General features: G+C 39.1%; 1 protein-coding gene across 2 annotated transcripts in view; it reads right to left on the bottom strand.

Moving 5' to 3' along the window:
- The window catches only part of ATP6V1H (ATPase H+ transporting V1 subunit H), a 48,265-nt gene extending 25,937 nt beyond the window's left edge, over positions 1–22,328 (bottom strand). For both annotated transcript variants that reach the window (XM_084203108.1, XM_084203109.1), the window contains exons 1-7: positions 22,184–22,328; positions 20,696–20,822; positions 12,363–12,465; positions 10,873–10,962; positions 5,702–5,815; positions 2,545–2,649; positions 1,455–1,508 (exon numbers count right to left, since the gene is read on the bottom strand). In XM_084203108.1, the coding sequence (XP_084059234.1) occupies positions 1,455–1,508; positions 2,545–2,649; positions 5,702–5,815; positions 10,873–10,962; positions 12,363–12,465; positions 20,696–20,799 (570 nt within the window). In that variant the 5' untranslated portion in view covers positions 20,800–20,822; positions 22,184–22,328. The remainder of the gene's footprint in view (positions 1–1,454; positions 1,509–2,544; positions 2,650–5,701; positions 5,816–10,872; positions 10,963–12,362; positions 12,466–20,695; positions 20,823–22,183) is intronic.

The following is a 22,328-nucleotide window of genomic DNA, read 5'->3' as shown; positions in this document are numbered from 1 at the left end:
GAGTTTTCTTTTTAAAGAGTGTCATAAAAGCATTGTCTTTCAACACCATTATAATTCAAACTTCTTAAGAGATTCCAGTTCTCATTTCCTGTATAAAATGCTACAACTGCATCTCTAATTTACTCTGAAATTAGCCAGGACCTGCTTGAAAATCCTGCCTAAGCTAGATCTGAAATCCAAACACTAACGAAGTTAAGACAATACTTACCCACTTTAATTATCTAAAACATATTTGCACTCTGTTGCTCTGGGTCCCTGCCATGGCACAGTACATCCATGCAGTGCCACAGTGCAATGAATACTGATTTCTGAGCACATCAGAGGAGCTCATGGCTTCATAGTAAGTGATGCTGTGTGCTGTAGAACTATATACTTTTTTATGGCTGTATGACAGAGGGCTGTCAGTCTAATGAAACCTAACACTATGGAACACAGATCTGCACACGAAATACTTAAAAACTTCAACTTATATGCTCAGGCCGTTGTTTTATGCCCTACCCATAGTCATGAACAACAGTCTTGCATACTTTCTAGTTTAAACCCCAGATGGGATAATTTAAGAGATTTCTCCTCTACAGGAAGCTAACACTTTAAAGCCATGACTACACTTTGAAGAACAACAAATCTCAAGTTAAATCTTCTGAGAAACTGTAACCACTTTCAGGCTGTAAAACGAACGAAAGAGCAAACTGAATTGTACTCCACATTCAACAACTATGATAAACTGCCTCATCATGCCACAACACCACAGAAAATCCAGTCAGGATGATAATTTGCATTTTTTATACTGCCACAGTTCACCTCAATAGAAGCTCAGCAGCTTTTACAGCTACATGAAATTCAGTATTTAAAAAAACCTTGATGCAAAAAGGACAATCTGTTTTCCTCTGAATTCAAGCTATTCAGATATGAAAAGCTCACAGCTTTGAAAGCACTCCTGCAATTTCATGCTACAGTGGTTTATGGGCAATATCAGCATTAAAATCTGATGTGCCCTTTTCTGAGTTCTGCATAGCACAACACCCAAAAGCTTCTCAGTTTCAGGTTTCTTCTACAAGTCCAACAGCTCAGTAGTAAACAGACAGTACTGAATCACAGAATCATTTGGGCTGGAAAAGACCTCTAAGATTACCAAGTCAGGGACTTAAAATTATTTAAATACTAAATTAATTTGATATCATTTTTTCAGGCTTTAACAAAAAGAATCCTAAATACATCAACAGCTTTAACAAGACTAACTTGTAAAATATACACTTCCACGGCCAATATTCTATGTGAAATGAAGTGTTTAAAAATACTTTTGTTTCTTGGCGCCATCACCTGGCACTCTGTTGTACAGTTCTGATTCCAAGTACTTCTTATCACTGGCACCAGAAGAGATCTGCACCTTAATCCGAGGAGTGAACATCACCTGCCCAAAATAGCAGATGGACAGATTTCAAAGATATACTCACATCACTTGTGGAGACTGCTCCTGAATCCACAGAACCCCCTGTACCACGTAGTTTCTAGGAAAAGAAAAAAATAAATGCTTAAAATCAGTAGTTCTTCACCCTTAAGGAACAGCTGTTACCAAGTTTCTTTCATCCTAGTCATAAAAAAAAAATTAGACTCTATTAGATATTTTTCCTGCTTAATATATTACCATAATATATTGCACTTATTTCCCACACACACTTCATGTCTAGAAGAACTAGCTTGGAACTGATCTGGTATATCAACATTTTTAATTATTTAAGTGTGAATTTATTCAAGACATTTATTTATCTTAGAATTTGAAAATTGTACTCTTGCACCTTTCTGAAGGAAATTTCAACTTTAAGATTCTCCTTCCAGCAGAAAAAAATAAAATTCCTTTTTAATAAGCCCAGTTTAGAAACCCATGAAAAATATACCATTAATAAATCTACTGCATGTTTCTCAGCTCTCCAGAATCCACTTCTGCTACAGCACTAAAAGGAATGAGTGACAAATCACTGTGTTTCATAGGAAAAATGTCCAGAAATTAATGCAAAGGAGAATGATTCATCTTTGAAGGACAAGCCAGAAGTTAGTGGTTCAAACGGAGCCAATACTATAAAAACACTGTCCAAGTAACTTGGAATTTATTCAGCTTCAAGACACAGGACTAAAAGTAAAGGCTTTGTACTACAGTAAACTGGAAAAAGGTTCTGATATTCAGTTTCTGCTGCCATGTTACTTTTCTTCCCAGCAAAAAACTCTGATAGCCAAAATAGTAGATACAAGACAAAAACTCTCATCTCATATTTTCTCAGTGTTGAGAAGAAAAATTAACCAACAGAAAAGGCAAAAAACTTCATTATTAATATATATTTCAAAGACTGGAGTAAAACACTTAAAATACTAAGTTAAAAACTAAGTGCTTGAATAAAGAACATTTAGCTTTAAAAATTACAAAGTAAAATATCATTAAAAAGAAAACCAAAACCAAACATATACCTCTTGTTTGCACATTTACACATTCATATTCTTTAGAAAATTTTCCAAAGTTACTATAAAGTTTAAACAAAAGCAGCTTTTTACCTGTGAACTAAGCTGAGTTTTAATCCAGTTGAAATAGTAATTCAAGTCACTGCCTTCCATAAGCTCCCTCCCCCAAGCAGCCAGTTTGGCAATAATTCTTGCTGCCTGAAAAAGAATGCAATAAACCAATTTTTCAAACACAGCAATTTCAGAATTCAGAGAGAAGTTCTGTAAACTGTGGAAACCAGTTTTGGATAAAATTTAGCCCCTTACTGAAATCTACCTGTTTTCTATGTAGGGGACTCTTTGTGCCTGTTTATCAGTTACCTGTAGCTGTTGAAGTTCACAAGGCACCAATAAAGAACTCAGAAGGAGATGGAGGGAAGCTGTCAATGGGCTACTGCTGTAGGAAACTACTTGAGTCAGAAATCAATCAAAAGCAAGACAAGACACTTGGTGGCCTAACACATGCAGGCTTGATTTAAGCAACTATGGCATATGACAATACAAATGGTAACATGGTATTGAAGGTTTTTTGTACTTAAACTGAAGGAAGTCATCTTCAAGAAGGGAGAAGTTTCAAGTCCAGAAAAAGAAGACCAGAAAAGTAAAATGGAAGGTACAATTTAAGAACAAAGTTGGAGAGTAAAAATGTGGTCAAGTTAGAAATTTTCATGATGCCTATGGCTTTAAGAATACTTAAACAAGAGTATATTTCTACATCAGACTTCCCAAATTATATTTGAAGTAAATCTACATTGCAGCCTGCAGTTGATTTGCAAAAGCATTTGAGCCAGCTTACATATAAAGAGACAGTGTAACCAAGAAATTACTGAAGCAGGGGTTCATTTGCATGCACACAGTTCCACAATGCAGTGAGGACACTATTCCAGCCACCTTTCCACCTTACTGCATTCACATGTGCAGCACCACCACCACTGATTGTAAAGGGATTACAAATGTGAGTCTGGAACAACAATCACTACACTAAAATTAAAGAAGATCCCCTTCTTAATGCAAGTAAGTCACCCTAAAAAATCCCTCCAGCTTTAAAACACAAGATATTAACTCTCTAGTCAACAATTCTTCTGAGTTAAAACTGCTACACAGCCCCTGAAGGAGAGACCATTTATGCTTAGCAGAATTTGTGCCTACACAGAGGATGACTATTTTTATCTACCTCGGGATGTCTAATGATGTGGCATCATAAAGCTCCCAGTGTGCATAGTAAGGAGAAAAATAAAATAAACCCAACAAAAACCACACAATCCTAAAATTTGGGTTTAAAAACATTCATGTACTTTAAAAAAACATGCACTGCACTAAAAGGTATAATAAGGCAGTAAACTTAGTGGATCCACTTCACATAATATTCTCTGTGTCTTGTTAGATTATTTGTATATTTTTGCAGTATCTAAAGAAAACAATATCTGAATAACACAAATCTGAGTAGAGAAATGCTGACCATCAAAATTTCTATACCATATGTTTAAAAACCACCATTCCAGGGAGACTAAATAGTTGCACTGCAAGAGTCTAAAAATTATGCTTTACCTGCCTATTTGGGCAGTCAGCATTGTCTGACTGCTCAAACTGCAGTTTTGCAGGATGGATCTTCAGTAGCACTACCACCAAAAAAAATCACAAAACAAATTTCATTGGCCAATAAAAAACCCCAGCCACCTCCTCCCTCAGCTACATCAAGAAAACTGATTCATATCCACGCAGTCAACCAGATTAAACAAACAAATAAATAAATAAATCAAGCCTGACATTTTTCTTGAGAACAAGCCAGCTCACTGTTCAAGTTGCAGTACCTCCCCAACCACAGTTGCACTGGCCACACCCCAGGGCAAACAGCCTGGCTTTCTCAGTGTCCTGAGATCCTTGTGCCAGTTCTGCCCCCACAACTTAATGCAGACCAGGTAGTGGGGTTCTAGTTTGAGTCTCTGATTTGACTCTACCATATCATTCCAGCACAAACATATGCAGCGTAGAAAAATTCATAGTTGTGCAGTTTTCTCTTCCTCAAGCCACAATATAAGTTTCACTGTGGGAAACTGTGGTGTCCACTAGGAATTTACAGTAATACAAATGCATTTTCGGCCCACAAAAAAAAACAAACTGCTGAGATGAAATATTCAGTTCTCACCACTGACAACAGAAGAAAATATTAAGATTCCAGAAAACCTATTCCATATACAGGAGTAGCAAACAGTAGTCAAAACATAGCAGAAACAATACACTGCACATGGCTGTGGGTTTGGTTGGGATGGACTTAATTCTCTTCATAGCAGTCCAGATGATGCAGTGGTTTAGACAGGTATCCAAAACAGTGCTGGTAATGTATCAATGTTTTAGCTGCTGCTGAGCAGCACTTGAACAACGTCAAGCAGTTCTCTGTTTCTCAGTCTACACTTCCAGTGAGTCAGCTGATAAACTGAGCATATGACAAAATAAGGTTCATCAAGGTGTAGATATTTCCTTTGCACAAGATGAGAATTTAAATTCTAATATTTGTATTGTAAATCAAAGGCGACTCCAATGAAGTGGAGAGAGAATGATGCATCTGACTCAATCATCAGAAGGTTAATGAATTACTTTATTCTACTATACTGTGTACACTTCATCTAAACTGAATCTGCCATGCACTCACCCTTGCTCACAACTGCACAGAACTGCACTCATCTCTGATTCTCTCGTGACTGTCCCATGACAGTCCCACACACACACACTTCTTGGCCAAGGGAACAAAACATCTTCACTTTGGGTAAACAATCTCAATATTGCATTCTACTTAGCGCAACAGAGGCACGGCAAGCGAGATAAGAATTGTGTTTTCCTCCTCCTCTGCTTGTCTCACAGCTTCTCTGTGTTCAGAGGGCACGTGAATATTTGCACAGCATTGAACTGCAGTTGTCATAAAAGATTTTCAGGTATGTTTTACTGTACTTATCGTTCTAAAGCCCCTGCTTTTCTGAATTTTTAAAACCTGCCCTAATCTCCCAGAAATAAACCAATGCCAACTAACAATGTAACTTTGTTTTTTAAAATGTTGTTAGGTGAAACTTTTACTAAGAATGACTCATCTAGACTGCAAGAAGAAAACTTTCCAGTCCAGGCAGAAGTTTAGTTTCAAATTCCAAAATCTCCTGAAGGAAAAGAGAGCCAGAATTTTTCTCTACCATCTTCAGAGGCAGGTTCATTTAAAACTTACCATATGCACAGTGAAGAGATCTTGTCGATTCAACATTGGCAGAAAATAGGACCATGCAGTGTTTTTACCACGTTTTGCATAATCAAAGAAGATGCAAACACGCTGATGATTTTCCTGTAAAAATTGAGAGAGAGGAAAAGATGACAGATTTGTAAAAGCATTTGACATAGAGCAGCTATTTGCTCCCTGGTATATTGGCACAGATTATCAGAGTGTATCCTGGCTTGTAAAAGCCCACGGAAATTTTTCAGTCAGACTGAAAAATTTATTGTGGATACAGCTCATTTCAGCTTTTTAACATTAAGATTAGAGATTTGGGGTGGAGGAAACAAACCTTGAAGCCTTAGTTGTATCCCAGTACTGCAACACCTGCTTGAGCAAACATGCAAGTGGAGTAAGGCAGATGAGAAACAAGATAAATGCTGTCATTTTTTAACTACTCTTCATCTAACCAACTATGCTTGATTAAAGTCCATACAAAGTTTTCAATGTACTGCTACTTCCACTGAAGAGCCTCTTGTTCAACTTCTACAAGTGGAACCTTACGGGTGTAAAGGAGCCTTTCCATTCCTCTCAATGGGAAATGAGCTCTTCGCTCCTAAATCAGGCTGCAGCTGATTCAGCACTTATCTCAGGCAACCTGCATATCTATAAGAGGACACTGCCAACAGAAGTCTGTTCTCCAGGGCTCCTACCCTGAGCCATAGAGACCACAACTACCTGAGCCTGGGCACAGCCTCTTTAAGTATTTCACTACTAATCACTATGCAAAGCAGCTATTACAGTTCTATTTACAGCAGGCCAGAGAACAGGCCATACAATCATGAAGGAAAAAGAAAAGCTCTGCTGTTTCCTAATAGCCTAAAATATAGACAGTCCCAAAAGAATCTCAAATTTGAATTCTTGCTTTCCTCAAGCCTTTCTATATGCTTTCCAGTCAGGCTTCCTGGTGGATTGGAAGCTTTCCTTCTGAAGAGATGTTTCCTCACTGAAGTCAAACTACTACCACCAAGTACACAACTCCCATGAAGGAAGGCAAATGAGAAACTCACAAAACAACAGTATCTCAGTCTCCACTGACATTTTAATTTTCAAACTTCCCTAGCTAGAAAGGCTTTTCTCCATCAATTCTGCACCCTGTTATTAATTCTAGGGATGAAGAACCAGCTAGACAAGCCCCCTTGCTGGAATATGATCCATTAAGCACAAGACAACCTGAATGTACCCATGATTCAAACAGTGGCACCTTACTAAGCCTTAGAGCTGCAACCAACCCTTTCTTGAAAGTAACAGTCCTCACCTGAAAACACAAGTTTTCTCACTTTTACTCTTCCAATTCTCTTCCCCACCCTCCTGCTACAGGAGTGAGTGAGTGGTGCTTAGCTGCCAGCTGGGGTTGAACCACAACAGTATTGCACCACACGGGCTGCAAATTGCTGCCCTGATCACTGACTGGGGAAGCTCAGATGTCACCAGTTATCTGCCAGTTATAACCCTGACAGTGATCCATTTTCTATATGGCATGCACATAAAAGCTCCCAGAAATGTTCTCAAAATTTGTTGAACAAATTATGAAATAAACAAAAATAAGATCTCAGGGACACAGAGCCTTTGGTGGAGAGTTTTTACTCTGTGAAGGCTTGCTTGATGAGAAATGGCAGTTTGATCAAATAAATCACTGTTAGCATCTGAATGTGCCAAACTGTCTAGCTAAGAAACATCAAAACTTACCAGATCAATGAGTTCAGTTTACAACATAACTAAGGAGGAGACAGACGCGTCTGGAAGCAGAAATGTTGAAATAATTTCAATATGCTGTCAGTCAGAAGACTTGTCTAGTTTGCTATTAAGGTGCAGGATCAAGACAGAAGGGAAGGAGTGGAAAACTCCCTGCAGCCCTGAAATATGTAGTGTTGCACTTTCCTAGGAAGCTACACTGATGAAAAGAAAACTCTGAAGCTCTTGCATCAACAATTGAATAATTTAGCAGCTGTCATTTCTGAAGAAGCATAATGAAGTTCAGGGGATGCTGCTACCTGCACCAACTAGAGTGTAGGTTCTTAAAGATTTCATAAGTAACAGACTGTGCAGTGTGACAAGGTCACTAATCCAAAGAAATTGTTTCAAGAATTTATCAGATGAAGAGAGTAAAAAATGTTTCCTCAAGGATGGCAATAGGCTAACACTTTCCACCTTCAGAAGTAAGCAGAATGGTGATAATCTTATCCAGTAAACACAACACTAATTTCATGTTTGCCAGTGTTCAAAATAAATCTTTCTTACAAAGGTCATCAAATCAGTAAGTAGAACTGCTGGAACAATCCTAGACATCCAAGTAAGCTTTTGGTGAGCTCAAAACACAGTTGACATAATTTTTACCACTTCACAAGCAAAGCACAGAAATATAATAGAAGCACCACAGTCAGTCATTATCAGACAAAAACTGAATACTGCTACCTGCAATAGTTTCTAAAAGTTCCAGCTGTCAAAAGCAGCTTCAAATATTATTTCTTCATCTCATGAAACTGCAGCAAACATACTTTCTTGAGGCAAATTTTACTCAAAGTCAATGGCACCATGAAAGGCCACGTCCTTGAACAATTTCTTGCTTAAAATCTTTTAATGTACTGAATTAAGATGAGTCGGGCAAAGACTGGAGATTTCATATCTACCCCAAGAAAAATGGGGCAAGACTATTTACATGAGCATGTACTGACAGGACAAGGGAGAATGCTTCAAACTGGGAGTAGGTTTAGGTATAAGGGAAAGACTGTGAGGCACTGGAACGAAAAGGTTGCACAGAGAAGCTGGGGATGCTCCATCCCTGGAGGTCTTCAAGAACAGGCTGGATGGGGTTTTGAGCAACCTGGTCTAGCTGAAGGCGTACTCACAGCAAGAGGGCTGGAACCAGATATCTTCAAGGTTCCCTTCTAACCCAAACCATTCTATGAATCTATGATACTGTGGGTTCTTGTGTCCAGGCAGTCGGCAGAGACCCTGCCCTAAACTCACAGTCACACCATTATTGGCCAATATACTGCTTTCTGACAAGAATCTTACACCTTGAAAATGTGCCATGAGGCACCACTGGCTGTATGTTCCAATCTCTGAACAAAACAGAGGTCCTGTTTCAGCCTTGCAGAGTGGAGATGTCAGGGGTTAGGAAACTCTGAGATAATGCCATGTGGATGCCTTCACACAAGCCTTCTACGCCAGCATCCCTGAATAATGCAATCACACACCGCATTGCAAAAGTCAGTACAGCCTTTCAGATACTGAAGCAGAATTTCTAAAGTGAAAAGGGCATTCAATACCAAACAAAAGCAAATATGTAGTGTGCACCAATATCTCAATTCTGTTGTATCACTATAAAGCCTGAATAATTTAAAGCCATTACATTTAACATTAAATGCCACTTCTGGGACAGGGTAAGGCCCAAAATACAGCCATGTCATAAAAAACACATCTAACCACTTATGACAGAAACAACAGAGCAAAAGATAGATTACTCAAAACTACTTTCTGTGACTACCTAGAACTATTCCATCTGTTCAAAAGTGGGCCAGTGAAAGCATTACCTGTGGGGTATTAATTCCACAGCAGAGGAGAAATCATCAACTATCATCTACTGTAGCTGCAGGCTATGTGCTAATGCCAAAGTACATTAGCAAAACAAGACCTATGAACACTCAAAAGTTCTGAAAAGGGGCAAGTGAAATGATGACTTCTCTGGCCAGTAATGCACAGAAAGCAAGACCCATTCCTCAGAAAAGTAGCCATAATAAACAGAGTTCTCCACTGAGCCAAGGTTTGTTATTCAATGTGTAAACCAAAACAAGGTATTCCCCAACCCAGCATCCTAATCAAAGAATGACATCGAGGATCATTTTTGTCTTCTCTGCTTCTCGACATTTGTGTCACACTTGAAAAAATGTAAAACTTAATGAGAAAAAGTGACCAAGCTACAGATAAGTAAATTGCTGCCACCACCACTAGCTATTATCCTATTAGCCCAGATGTCAGGATACTCACTTCGGGCTCTATTGGGCAGACAAGCACATGAAAGAACACCATGGTCCCTGTGTTATACAAACTGTGGAGAGATTCATGCTTTTCAACTTGCCTGCTGAAATACTGAATACTCACAGCAGGAACTAGAACTCACATGATTCCCCTCCTAGGGCAATACTCTAAACTAATAGCACTAAACACATTTCACTGAAACCTGGGATCAAATATATCATAAAACATAAAAATAACATAAAACAGGAGAAGAGAAACTATCAAACAATGTGAATGCTAGGGAAAAAACCTCACATAACTCAAGCCATCTTGTCATATCACTCCAAACGCCTTCTTTTAGCCAACTTCAGAGCAAGGAAACATAAAAGCAGGATTATCTGATTGAGTAAAGTCTCTTCTTGAGTTATCCCAATCAGCTCAGCACTCTGAGACCAAGTTTAATAGCCTATTCTTATAAGGCACAGTTGTCCACAGCTACAAAGAGCTGTTACACTGAATTAGAAGTTCCTCATTTATAATTAAACAATGCAGAATTTCAGAACATGTTGTCCAAACAACCTAACTTATGTTGGAAACCTCAAGCTGCAGAAAATACACTTTCTTGCTGAGGGTGACCAAATTAATACCTTCAAAGGAAAAGCTTCAACAGCTTCAAGTGAGAAGTCATATCCTCCCTATACCACAGAAAGCTGAGGTCACAAGTCATGGAATTTCAGAATTGTTTAGGTTGGGAAAGATCTTTAAGGTCATCAAATTCAACCATTAATCTAACACTGACAAGTCTACCAAAATATAGGCTGATATATCAAATGTAAAAAGTATTTAGAAAAAAATTCTGCAAATCAAGATCACATAAAATGAAACCACTGTGCAACACTAGCCTTAACAACCAAGTTTCGAAGTAAACATAGTTGAGAACCAACAAACAAGCATAAACATTTATTTTATTTCCAGAATTTAAACATATTACAAGCTAAGTTACCCTTATAACTTTAGGTCTAACATTTAATCTCTGAAGACAGGATCTAAAAATTTAGCAGAATATTTTTAACACAGTATGACAAACACCTGAAAATACATGAATTAAACTAAGGAAACATTCAAGCATGCATTTAAAGACTTAAAAATAATACAGATTATTGACCTACTTGCAGCATATCATCAACCATAGTCAGAATGTACTGAACAGTCTGTTCCTTGGAGATATGAGTCATCAAGTTTATAAATGTTTTAGCACACTAGAAAAATAAAAGAGACATTAAAATTAATATTAGCAATTGTCTTTGTTCCTTTTGATAATATAAAACAGGATCTTATTAATTCACAGTTAAGTCTTACATAAGCATTGAGCATCCCAACATCTTATTCAATTGCAATAAGAGATGAATACATTTGACATTATCTCACAAAGAAAATTCTCTGTCACATTGGTTGCTACCCTTTACAAATTGTTTTATGGCTTTCAAATTAAATAAGTACTTGCAAGTGAAAGTCATCAACATACTTGGTTGCAAGTCAGATTAGGAAAGCCTCCCTCAGCACCCTTCTTTTAATGGTAGTGAGAGCAAGTCAACCGACAGAACAGCAACTAAGACTACAAAAAAAAGTTTCAGCAATTTGAATAGAGGGAGGAAGACAGGTAACTCCCCTGTTCACTTACTATATACCTTGTAGAAAAATTTTTGTTCATCTTTGAAGAATGTTACAATTTCAGCAACAGGCTGAAATAGTTACATTACTCTTTACACTTCCTGCTCCCCCTTCACCAAATTCAGCTAAAATGGAAAGAAAATTGAATGTTGAACTGCTACATTGCAATTATGTAGTGCCATATAAAGTACACCACATATGTTTTTGTTACTATGCAAACTATGATCCATTAGATAACAGAAACACACCACAATTTGGAGAGAAGAGAAATACGAAAGCAAAACAAACAGCCTAAAGTTAAAGTACAAAAAATGGCCATAAATGTTTGTGTTTTAAAAGCATCTACTCTTCATCTTCCTCTCTGCCTCTCCCAATCCTCTTGATGACTGACATTCTGTGCTAGAACCTCAGGCTGAGATTCTACTAATTCAAATATTATTAAAGTGTCTTTGGGCATCCTGCCTGGTCTCCATAAGGCAGAGGGCCAATTCAGTCCTGAATCAGCTCTGTCCAATGCAAAGGTCTCATATCTTACCATGCCTAAAATTACACAAGACACCCATGTCTAACTAAATCCACCTCAGCAGCCAATGAACTTCATGCTGTAACGAAATTATAATTGCTTAGCTAACTAAGCAGCAATCTTACTGGTAGCAGCTGTCATCAATAAACTATAAAGGAAAAAATCTCAAAGTGACTCAAGCACAAGTGTGCGTCATTAAGTAAACTGGGATGAGGGAAGGCTTGAGCTAGTTTGTCCCACAACAGAGTCAAAGGTAGATGATATTGAACAATTATTTACTAGGTTTTAAAAATAATGAACTAACATCCAACCCATATCTAAGAAAAAATAAAAGAATCACGATAGCAAGCTTTATACTTATTCCAGAACATCTTAACTGTATGTATATGGTTAACAACAATAAAAGAAGAGTAGATATGTATATTTCCTTCCTCCCCAAAAGAGACTTCATTAAAAGAAAGTTACTTGATTGCCTTCTGTTTGCAACAACTCCTGTTTTTCTTCTGGATTTCTTTTCTGTTCAAATCGCTGAATAAATTCACAGTCTTCACCTGAAATCATCTGACCTCTGAAAAAAAAAACATTAAACTGTAAGTAACATGAACAGTAAGTTGGAAATAACTGTACTGGGTTCACATGGCAAGGTTGTGTTAGTAGGGGACTGCTTGGGTGGCTCCTATGAGAAGACACTTATCCTATGGGAAGTGGACCCCGTGTCAGACAGAGCCAGTTCAAGCCAGCTCCAGGACAGACCCACCACTGACCAAACCTGAGCCACTCAGTAATGACAGTAGCACCTCTATAACACATTTAAGGAGTAAAAACTGCTGTACAACAGCAGCCATACGACAGAACTGAGAACATTTGAAAGAAACAACTCTGCTGACTGCCAGATCAGTGCACAAAGAGGGAAAGGAGGTGATCCACGTGCCAGAGCACAGATTCCCCTGCAGCCTGTGGTGAAGACCATGGTGAGGCAGCTGTACGCCTGCAGCCCATGGAGGTCCTAGGTGGAGCAGAGATCCACCTGCAGTCCATGGAGGACACCCATGCCAGAGCAGGCAGATGTGCCTTACAGGAAACTGCAGTCCATGCAGGTTTTCTTACAGGACCTGTGACCTCAAGGGCCTGGAGCAATACCTCCCTGGAAGACTGGAATCTACAGAAAGGATCCATGCTGGATGAGTTTGTGAATGACCATAACCCATGAGGAGGACACCTCAGGATGGAGACAGGGAAGAGTAAGAAGGAAGGAGCAGAGTGAGTGTTATAAATGGCCACAGCCTTCATACCCCACTCCCCTACACCACTCGAAGCAAGGAGTCAGAGAAGCAGAAGCCAAGTTGAGCCTGAGAAGAAGGGAGGGCATAGGAGGTGGTTCTTGGATTTTTTCCTATTTTTCATTAACCTACTCCATTTAATCAGCAGTAAATGAATTTAATTTCACCAAGCAGAGCCTGTTTTGCCCACCATAGTAAGTGGTCAGCTATCTCCCTGTCCTCATACCTCAACCCCAGAGCTTTTTGTCATGTTTTTTCCCCTGTTCTTTTGATGAAGCAAGTGTGTCCTGTCCTGATGGACACCTAGTGACCTGTCAATGTCAACCCACCATACAAACCTTGTTTCCTTCATCTTGAGCTATCACAGAATCATAAAATGGTTTGGTTTGGAAGCAACCTTGAAGAGCCCAATCCATCCTAGCCTTGAACACTTCCAAGGATAAAGCAGCCACAACTCTCCAGGCAACCTGTTCCACTGACTCACCAACCTTACAGTTAAGAATTTCTTCTTAACATCTAATCTAAACCTTCCCTGTTTCAGTTTAAAACCATTGCCCATTGTTCTGTCACTATATGCCTGTACAAAAAGTCTCTCTCCCTCCTTTTCATAAGCCCTTTGAGGCACCGGAAGATCTCCACAAAGCCTTCTCTTCTCCAGGCTAAAAAACTCCAACTCTCTCAGCCTGTTTTTGCAGGAGATGTGCTCCAGCCCTCTGACCATCTTGGTGGTCCTGCTCCAACAGGTCCATGTCTTTGTTGTGCTGAGGACCCTAGAGCTGGATGCAGCATTTCAGGCAGGGTCTTCAGAGGGCAGTGTAGAGGAGATACAGTATCAACCACATCACTTTACCAATGCTATAGCCCATAATGTAGTTGGCTCCTTCCTGCAAAGGGTCTCATGTAAAAAAATTTAAAACTTATGGTAGAATAATCTCTCAAAAGTCTTCCCTATGCATTGCCTCTGAACAGCATTCTCTAAAGAATTTTTAAACTTCCAGGGGCTGAATGCAATGTCAGTGATAAGAACTAAATTACACACAGCTAGCATGTTATGCCAAAATGATAATACATAACATGAGTAACAGTCTAATCCAACCAAGAAATAAGTGCTGAAAAACAAAATTAATTGTCATTTTAAGTTTGCTGTAAGCACTGAAGAAAACTGTAAGGAGAACAGAGATCATGGTTCCTAATTTATTTTTAGCTTTCACTAATCACATCTTGAGTTTAAAAACTGATATGCATGCAAGTTCATCCAAATACACAGCAAGGCGGCTTGATATAGTGAACTGTTGTGAACACCTGTAAGATAACAGATGTCTACTTAATCTTCTCTTCAACTTAATATTCAAGTTGTTACTGCCATCATCAGTGCTATTTCAGAAAGCTGTAGACTCAGCTGAATAGTCAGACAGACTTGCAGAACACTACTGGGGTTTTTTATAATACGAAACTCCACATCACAAGAAATAAAAAAACTCGTCAAAATAGCACAGTCAGGTACTCTTCAGGTAAGAAAAGTAATTTTAAATCAAGTAGTCCTATAAATATCCAAGATTTTAATAGGTGACTACCTTTACTAGGTAATACCAAGAGGGCTTCAGGAAAGAAGAAATTCATGCACAGTCGCAGGGGATGAAAGCATTAGACACTCCTGCTTCAGTTATTTCCAAGACTCATCTCCTCTTAATATTTCCACTGAATGAAATGCCTCTTCCATTTGCAAAGCTATGTAGCATGCACTCTTCACCCATCTTTTCCATATTTAGTTTTCAGATGTTCCATGACTAGAGGTGCAGGAAGTGTTCACTTTTTTATTACCCAACTGGCTCACCTGGATTCCTGAAATAGAAAAGTAAGACCTACAATGTGTTCTTTTCTTTCCTCTTACTTAAATTATTATGTCTTGAGTATGGCCTCATCACAGAGCCATCTTTTATCAATTTACTATTCAAGCAAAGAACATAAGTAGTCCAGCGCCATGTGTGCTACTCCTATATTCCAGCTGCTTTATTACAGATATCCTCATATGCACTGAGGAAAGACAATCAAGATTTACTAGAAGGAAGATTCCTAAAGCCAGTGGTAGGGTAGTCCTTGCCCAACTTCTGCAAAAACTTAAATAATTATAGATGAATAATATGTGATTGGCCAACTCTGACCATGCTGCTACCATGCCTTTTAGGCTGACCTATGTTCTTTCCTTCCCATTAAGGGTGGATTTAAATAGTTATGGAAAGAGGTGGACAATTAATCTGCCACAAATACTGAATTTAAATGCCCATAACTAGAAGCTTCTTTTTTTTCAAATAATGCTGACCAAGCCAGGGAGTCATGGATCATACTGATAAAAAGTAACCAGATAAGTTGCTTGTTTATAAGAATATTGCCATTTACAAAACACTTCAAAGATGACCTAAGACGAACACTTAATTTTCAGCTTTAATGTTGGAGAAAGCCTCAGCCCATGAAGAGAGATATTTCTTTACAGTCAAGCTATTAGAAGAGGTCTGCTAACTGCAAAGGAAAAAAGCTTTCAAGCTTTTGCTTTTATCCTACATTAGGCCACAGGAAAAAAAAAGAAAAAAAAGATGTGGGGATTGATATTTCCGTGAGGAAAAACAGACATTAAAGTTTATTCTTTATCGCTTTGTTAGCGCCATTCAAAAATACCTCTTCCAAGCCATACAAAACATTACAAGGGATCTGACAGCTTTTTAAACAAGCTGTTAATATTTTATCAACTCATACATCAGATTAATAGTTTTAGTAATTTCAAATGCATCTCTTCCCATTCATCTCATTTTAAAACTGAAATGACTAATTATACAGTAAACCCTAAAAAGTGGGGGGGAGGGGTTTTAAGAAAAACCAACCAAAAATCATGAGAAAGTGCAGAACAGCCTCAGACAGCTGATACTGAGTCCCATGATGCTATTACACATTTTCCTCACCCCCTCTTCAAAGCAACAGAAATTTCACGGCACCTTTTAGCAAACAAGCAACCAAAGCATCCCTCCATCCTTCTTCCTAGCAGCCATTTAACTTGTTATTTTCCAGGATGTGTCTACAGTCTTTTGCCAAGATAGAAGTCACTTTGAGCTTCAGCTGTGTCCTGGTTTCAGCTGGGATAGTTAATATTCTTCCCAGTAGCTGGTACAGTTCTGTGTTGCAGATCTAGTATGAATCCTTTATTAGTCTTTTCTTTTTTATCCTCTTCTTTTTCTGTTCTATTAAAGTCTGTCTATCTCAACATGACAATTCCCCCCCTTTTTTCTTTTCCTCCTGTCTGAGTATATCAGGTTTAGGACAGGAGCCGTGTAAGCACCTTTCAAAGCTCTGTTCCTGGGATACCAAGAGCTGCCTTTTGAGAGCATTTGCTAGAGGAGACCAGACTCAAACTCAAGGATTCAGAAAGCATGAATTTGCAAGACCACCATTTTTAAATCCACCTAATGGCTCAATATGACTCAGAATCTTGTGATTCCTTCTTTCAATTGTGCATTTCCTCCATCAACTCTTGTTCCTTTTTTTTTTTTGTTCGGATGATTTAGCAAAGACACTGAAGGTTAGGGTATTTTTGTTTGGTTTTTACTTTGTTTCAGGTTTTTTGTATTACAAAAATTAACTATATATGCAGCAAATATGAAGCTCATATGAAGCCATCATATCAAGTCATCATTTCTTTTATCCAAGTATCTACAGTACTTTGCATGTACCTAGAAACACTAAATTTATCCAATTGCTCAACAGTTTTAGCACTACAAAATTAAAACAGTAAAACAGACTGAATGTACTCTACAAGACTCAACCAGATTTGAGGGGGGGAAAAAAACCCACAAAACAAAGCAGAAGAAAATCCCCCACATTCTACAAATTAGGAAACGTCTATATTTCCTCGAAGACAAGACTGACTTTTAAAGTCTGAGATATTTAACCTGCTTTAGAAGGTTTTTCCATCCCCATGAAAACAGAACAGATATTTTAGCATCAGAATTCACAAACATGCCTGTGAAGTATTTGAAAACACACAGGAAACCATGAAGAAATTAGCCATCATGTATCTCATCTAATTAAATATAAAGTATTGTCAAATGCAGTGTATCTAGAAAACCTACAGTGCAGTAAGGTGCAAGCTAAACTCTGAAACAAGTGCAATTTTCCACAGAACTCATTTACTACCCTAAGAAAGCAAACCCAAACCTGCTTCAAGCAAGCCAACACACCCTCCCCTGGGATTCTGACACTCTGAGGCAAATGCTGAAAGCAACAACACAGAGCAAAACAGCAAATGCCTTTTTAACCCAAGGAGGGCACCCACACCTCTGAACTGCAACCAGCCCAAAGATCCGAAGGCAGCAAAGTCCATACAGAGCTAACGTCTTCCACAGGCAGACCTACACATCACCTTCCACTGTTACAAGCTTTGTTACTTTCTTCTCCCTCAGAAACAGACCCCAGCTGGAATCCAACATAAAGAAAGGATACATTTTAGCACCAGAAAATAAATTATCTTTTATCACAGCCCAATTCTTGTAAGGAGCAGTGAACACACAAGCAAGCTGGCAATACAGACAATTATCATATCTAACAGTACACAGAAAAAACATCAAAAGTCAGCAGTTGTGTGTTAGTGTAGTTTGATATTTAGTTTACAGTTACAACTTTCAGAGATGGAATAAACACTGTATCAGTTAATCTTTAGCTTGAACTGACTCTACAAGAAAAGTCAGGCTACTGAAGTCTGACCAGCTACAAATAAGCTATTTTACTTTTGCGCTGAAGAACAGAGAGAGGAAAAAAGAACTTCAGAATGCCCTTCAGTGTGACCCTGAGCCAAATCTTGTTGCAAGTGATGCAATCTTCAAAGCACCTTTATACACATACAACTGCCACAGGCAGAAGAGAAAAAAGATTTCATCAGAATTTCTTGTGAAATTCTTTGACTTCAACTATCTAAGTACTAGCTACAGTTTCTTCAACTATATAAGTACTGCCTCTAGTTTAAGAAGCATAAATCATGTTTAAGAAGCAAAAATCATGTCACACCTGAGCTGATATGTTAACTTAGGGAAAACAAAAATATTTCCTTTAATTTAAAAACATCTGATGAGTTTAAGTAATACCTTCATATATATTTATATGCAAATTTACCACAGTAAGTGCACAGACAATCAGAACAAGGAGCTCAAAAGAAATAGAGCTGTCAGTTCTCAAGCACTTCATTTTCCTTCTTCACAAGCCAGGCCAAAACAAATCACTCTGACCTGCCTCTAACAGGTGCATCAAAGAAAGTACTTCCCATTCATTAAATAATGTGCTTCTTTCCAGAAATGAATCAATATAACTGCACTGACTGATTTTCCAATAAATCCCTTAAAGCTCAGCCTCAAAGACACCATCACATCCAAACCTGTTCATTGTAAAAAAGGACATGTCCAAACCAAAGTATGAGTTTATTTCCGTTGGAAGCACCAAAAGTTCTGCTGATGTTTTTCAGTAACCCATTACAAGGAAAGTCCTTAGCCAAAGAAGAAGGTATCTTTAAGAAGCTCCACAATCCTTCTGGCACCATTTAAGTCAATCCTTGAAGCCAACTTAGCCAGACAGCCAGGTTTTGTGTCTCAGTAAATACAAGACACAAAAATTACATTTATTTCAGAGCAATAATAAAGAGGACACGCTGTTATTGACACAAAAAGGACAGCAAGCATCAAAAAGTCTCACTCATCCTCTCATAGGATCACAAACAATAGCTAGATGCACTACAAGAGCCTTCAAAACCTAGCTAATTCCAAGAGAGGAAATAACTAGTTTATTCTTCCTTCATAGATTCCAGAACAAAACCAAATCAAATTCCACAGATAAAATCCAAAAAAGAACCCTGCCCTGTAGATAAAAGAAGTTATAGTAAAATTTGCTGCCAGATTTACAAACTAAACTGCCCATTTCACACACTGCACCAGAGAAAGAGAATTCCAAGAATGAATGAAAATTATTAATAGCAGGTCACATATTCAAACAAATAATACTACAATTCAACTCCTTATCAAATATAACCATCTCCTATACAAAAGTAACAGATTTTTCTCAACAGCCCTACACAAACTCTAGAGAAGCAGCGAAAGAATCTCATATTCATTTCCATGAACAGTGAATAACTAACTGCACTCTTCATCCCAAGTAACTGCAAACCAGCTGTCTACTGCCGCTAGGACAGCCCAGGAACAGCTGTCCAGGAATCCTTGGGACACACTCCCATCAGACAGATAAAAGGGCACACAGTAACAGCAAAAGCCCCTTAGATTGTTAGAAAAGCGCTTGGGAGCCACCCCTATCAGGTTACCACCCCAACCTTTCTCTTTTGCCTGCAAAGCCACTGAGTACCACACTCAACCAGGAACTGAAGAAGAATAGCCATCTTAAGAATAGCCTAGCAAAAAAAAAAGTTTTCTCAGAAGATCACAAAGAAAAGAATAATTCAATGAATGGAATAAGCAAGTCTGAAATACACAGGACAGGGCAAAGCAGGTAGTCATTAGTAAGATTTCACTGGGTTAGCATTTCTCAACTTACATGAGCACAGTTTTGCAAGGTTATTTAATATATGACATATTTATATGTACCACAGCAATCTGAAAAAAATCCCAATTTTTTTAAGTGGTATAATATTGATAATCAGAAAGCATCATCAGTATGGCTTGTACCTCTACAATCATGAAGATTTCTTCCATTTTAGTTACAAAGCAATTAATTATAAAGCTAGTTGCTATTATAAACAGTAATTTACACTTTGTCAACATTTCTCATACCCACCTGTCACAAGGAACATGCTGCAAGAATGTTTCATTCCACTTCAGAGTACAGAAGACTAGTGAAAGTCTCTTTCTTCTCCCCATTTCCTACCTCACCCATAAAACTTTTCCTCAGCTTGTCTCTACATCATCTCAGGACAATACCCCTCTTGCTTCTCCTAGTGCCATCACAACCATGCAAAAGGAAACTGAGCTTGCCTGGAACAGCAGCACAGCTCTCCCCAGACTGAAGAATTTGTTTCAGCCTACTCCCCGATTTACTTGCTTAAGTTACCCTCCAGAATTCCTTGTATTCCCAAAAAAGAATTCCTTGTATTTCCACAAAAAGCACTTCAGCAACAGACATACCATACTTACACTTAAGACAATTTTATTACTGTAAACTCTTCTTAATTCAGCAGTCATCCAATAAGGCTGAAATTGAGACTGGTGTTTGAATTATCAAGAAAAGAAACAGTTTTACCACACATTTGTGCAAACGTACACTATTTGCCATTACAGCATTCAGCTGATACAAGTAGAGTTCCCTTTCTGGTAATAAGTCATAAGAAAATTTTCCACAGCCACTTCCATCTCATGTAGACTTTTTCCAATCCATGCAGACAGAACATTCTTCACTGTAACACAATGCTCTACTGTAGCCTAAAATCTCAAAAAGTTTAACACTTAAAAGGGGAAAAGAATGTGGAAATGTTTTACTTACTGGAGATATGACTGCCAGTTTACTTTGTTTGCCCGAACTTCAGCAGCTTTGGCAGCAATGATGTTTGTTGGGACAGCAGCATCTACAGCACCTCGGATATCCATCTTGACAGATAATTAAAATGTACCTAGAAGTGCAAATCAGATTTGAGACCTCTTATTAAACAGCTGAGTATTTGTCCAATATTTTAAAGAAAAGAAAAATATGCTTCCAGGTGTCCCATTCCTTAACACTGCACAAGTTAGTTTCTGAAAAAAATCCAAGTTTTATAAAGTATTTGAAATGTGGCTTATTGGAAACAAACAAAAAAAAGCTATACCTACACACTCAAGTGTAGCCAATAATAAGCCAAAAATAAAAGACACAAACCATTACTAAAAAACTCCCAGACTTGTGAATCCTTGAACAATGAAATTAAGGTACTTGAATTAAGGCAGCTCTTCTGCATCATCCAAGTAGCCCTACAGATAAGAGAATCTGTCTTCTCTCCTAATCCTCTTTCCATGGTTAAAATTCAGTGCATATCCTCCCCACCCCCACACATTAGGACTGACTTACTTCAGATATTTGCCTAAGAGCATTTAGACATTAGAAACATGTAAACTTCAACTACAGGGAGGAAAAAAACCCCACAAGTATATAAATTAAAACTATGCCACACAGACTTGACAAGAAAATCAAGATCATTAGTGTACAGAAAGCAAACTGAAAAATAAATATGAACAGAAGCTCTTTATCAGGATATAACCCATTACCACAGATAATGACCTTCACCACTTCTTCCCCCTTCCTTTATGGTTTAAATCTCCACCTGAGTTTGATGCCAAAACAAGAAGTCTGTTGGCAGAGACTCCAGATCCAGCTAGAGCTGGAATTCCTTACAACCTGCACTGTACCCAGCCTCTCCACACAGCCTGTTTCTGGACTGTTCTGGCTCCCTTTACAGACCAAGCAAGGCACATTCAGGCCTATCCCTCGCAAGCACACCCTGCCTTTATGACTGAATAAAAATACAGTTCTAACAAAAAAAAGAAAAAAATTAGGAACTATCCTGGGCAAACAGAGAAGGACAAATGCCCTCCCTCTGAAACCCCTTCTCCGAGCAGACACGCACACAGGGGGCATTACTCTGTTCTTCGAGAACCACGGAAGGTTTCCAGGCTCTCTGACCCACCCAGAGCCACTCAAACGCTGCCCGAGGGCAGAGTGGTACCAGCGGTTTCAGGAGCTGCAGTTAAGCCGCAGAAGCAGAGAGGCGCCTGGGACAGAGCAGGCACGGTCCTGCCGCTCCGGGCACAGCTCACCGGCACGGCCGGCTCCCGAGGGCCCGGCAGAGCCCGGACCCTGGCGGCAGCCGCGGAGCCCTGCGGAGCCCTGCGGAGCCCTCCGCACCCCCCGGGCCCGCCAGAGCCCCCGCCACAGGCCATGAGGCGGCACGGCCCGACCCCAGCACCCACCGCCCCAGGGCCCGGGGCAGCTCCCACTCACCACAGGGGCGTGCCGGCGGCGGAGGCCGTGCAGGGCCGGAGGGAAAGAAGCAGGGAGGGAATGAAGGGAGGAAGAAGAGGAGCAGAGGCCGCGGGCGGCCCTGGCAGCCCGGGCAGAGCGCGCACCCGCCGGCCCCGCCGCTGCC

The sequence above is a fragment of the Fringilla coelebs genome, assembly GCF_963513975.1.
Source record: "Fringilla coelebs genome assembly, chromosome: 1".
NCBI lineage: Eukaryota > Metazoa > Chordata > Aves > Passeriformes > Fringillidae > Fringilla > Fringilla coelebs.
The sequence above is the reverse complement of the archived record's forward strand: the minus strand, read 5'-3'. Positions and strand labels throughout refer to the sequence as shown.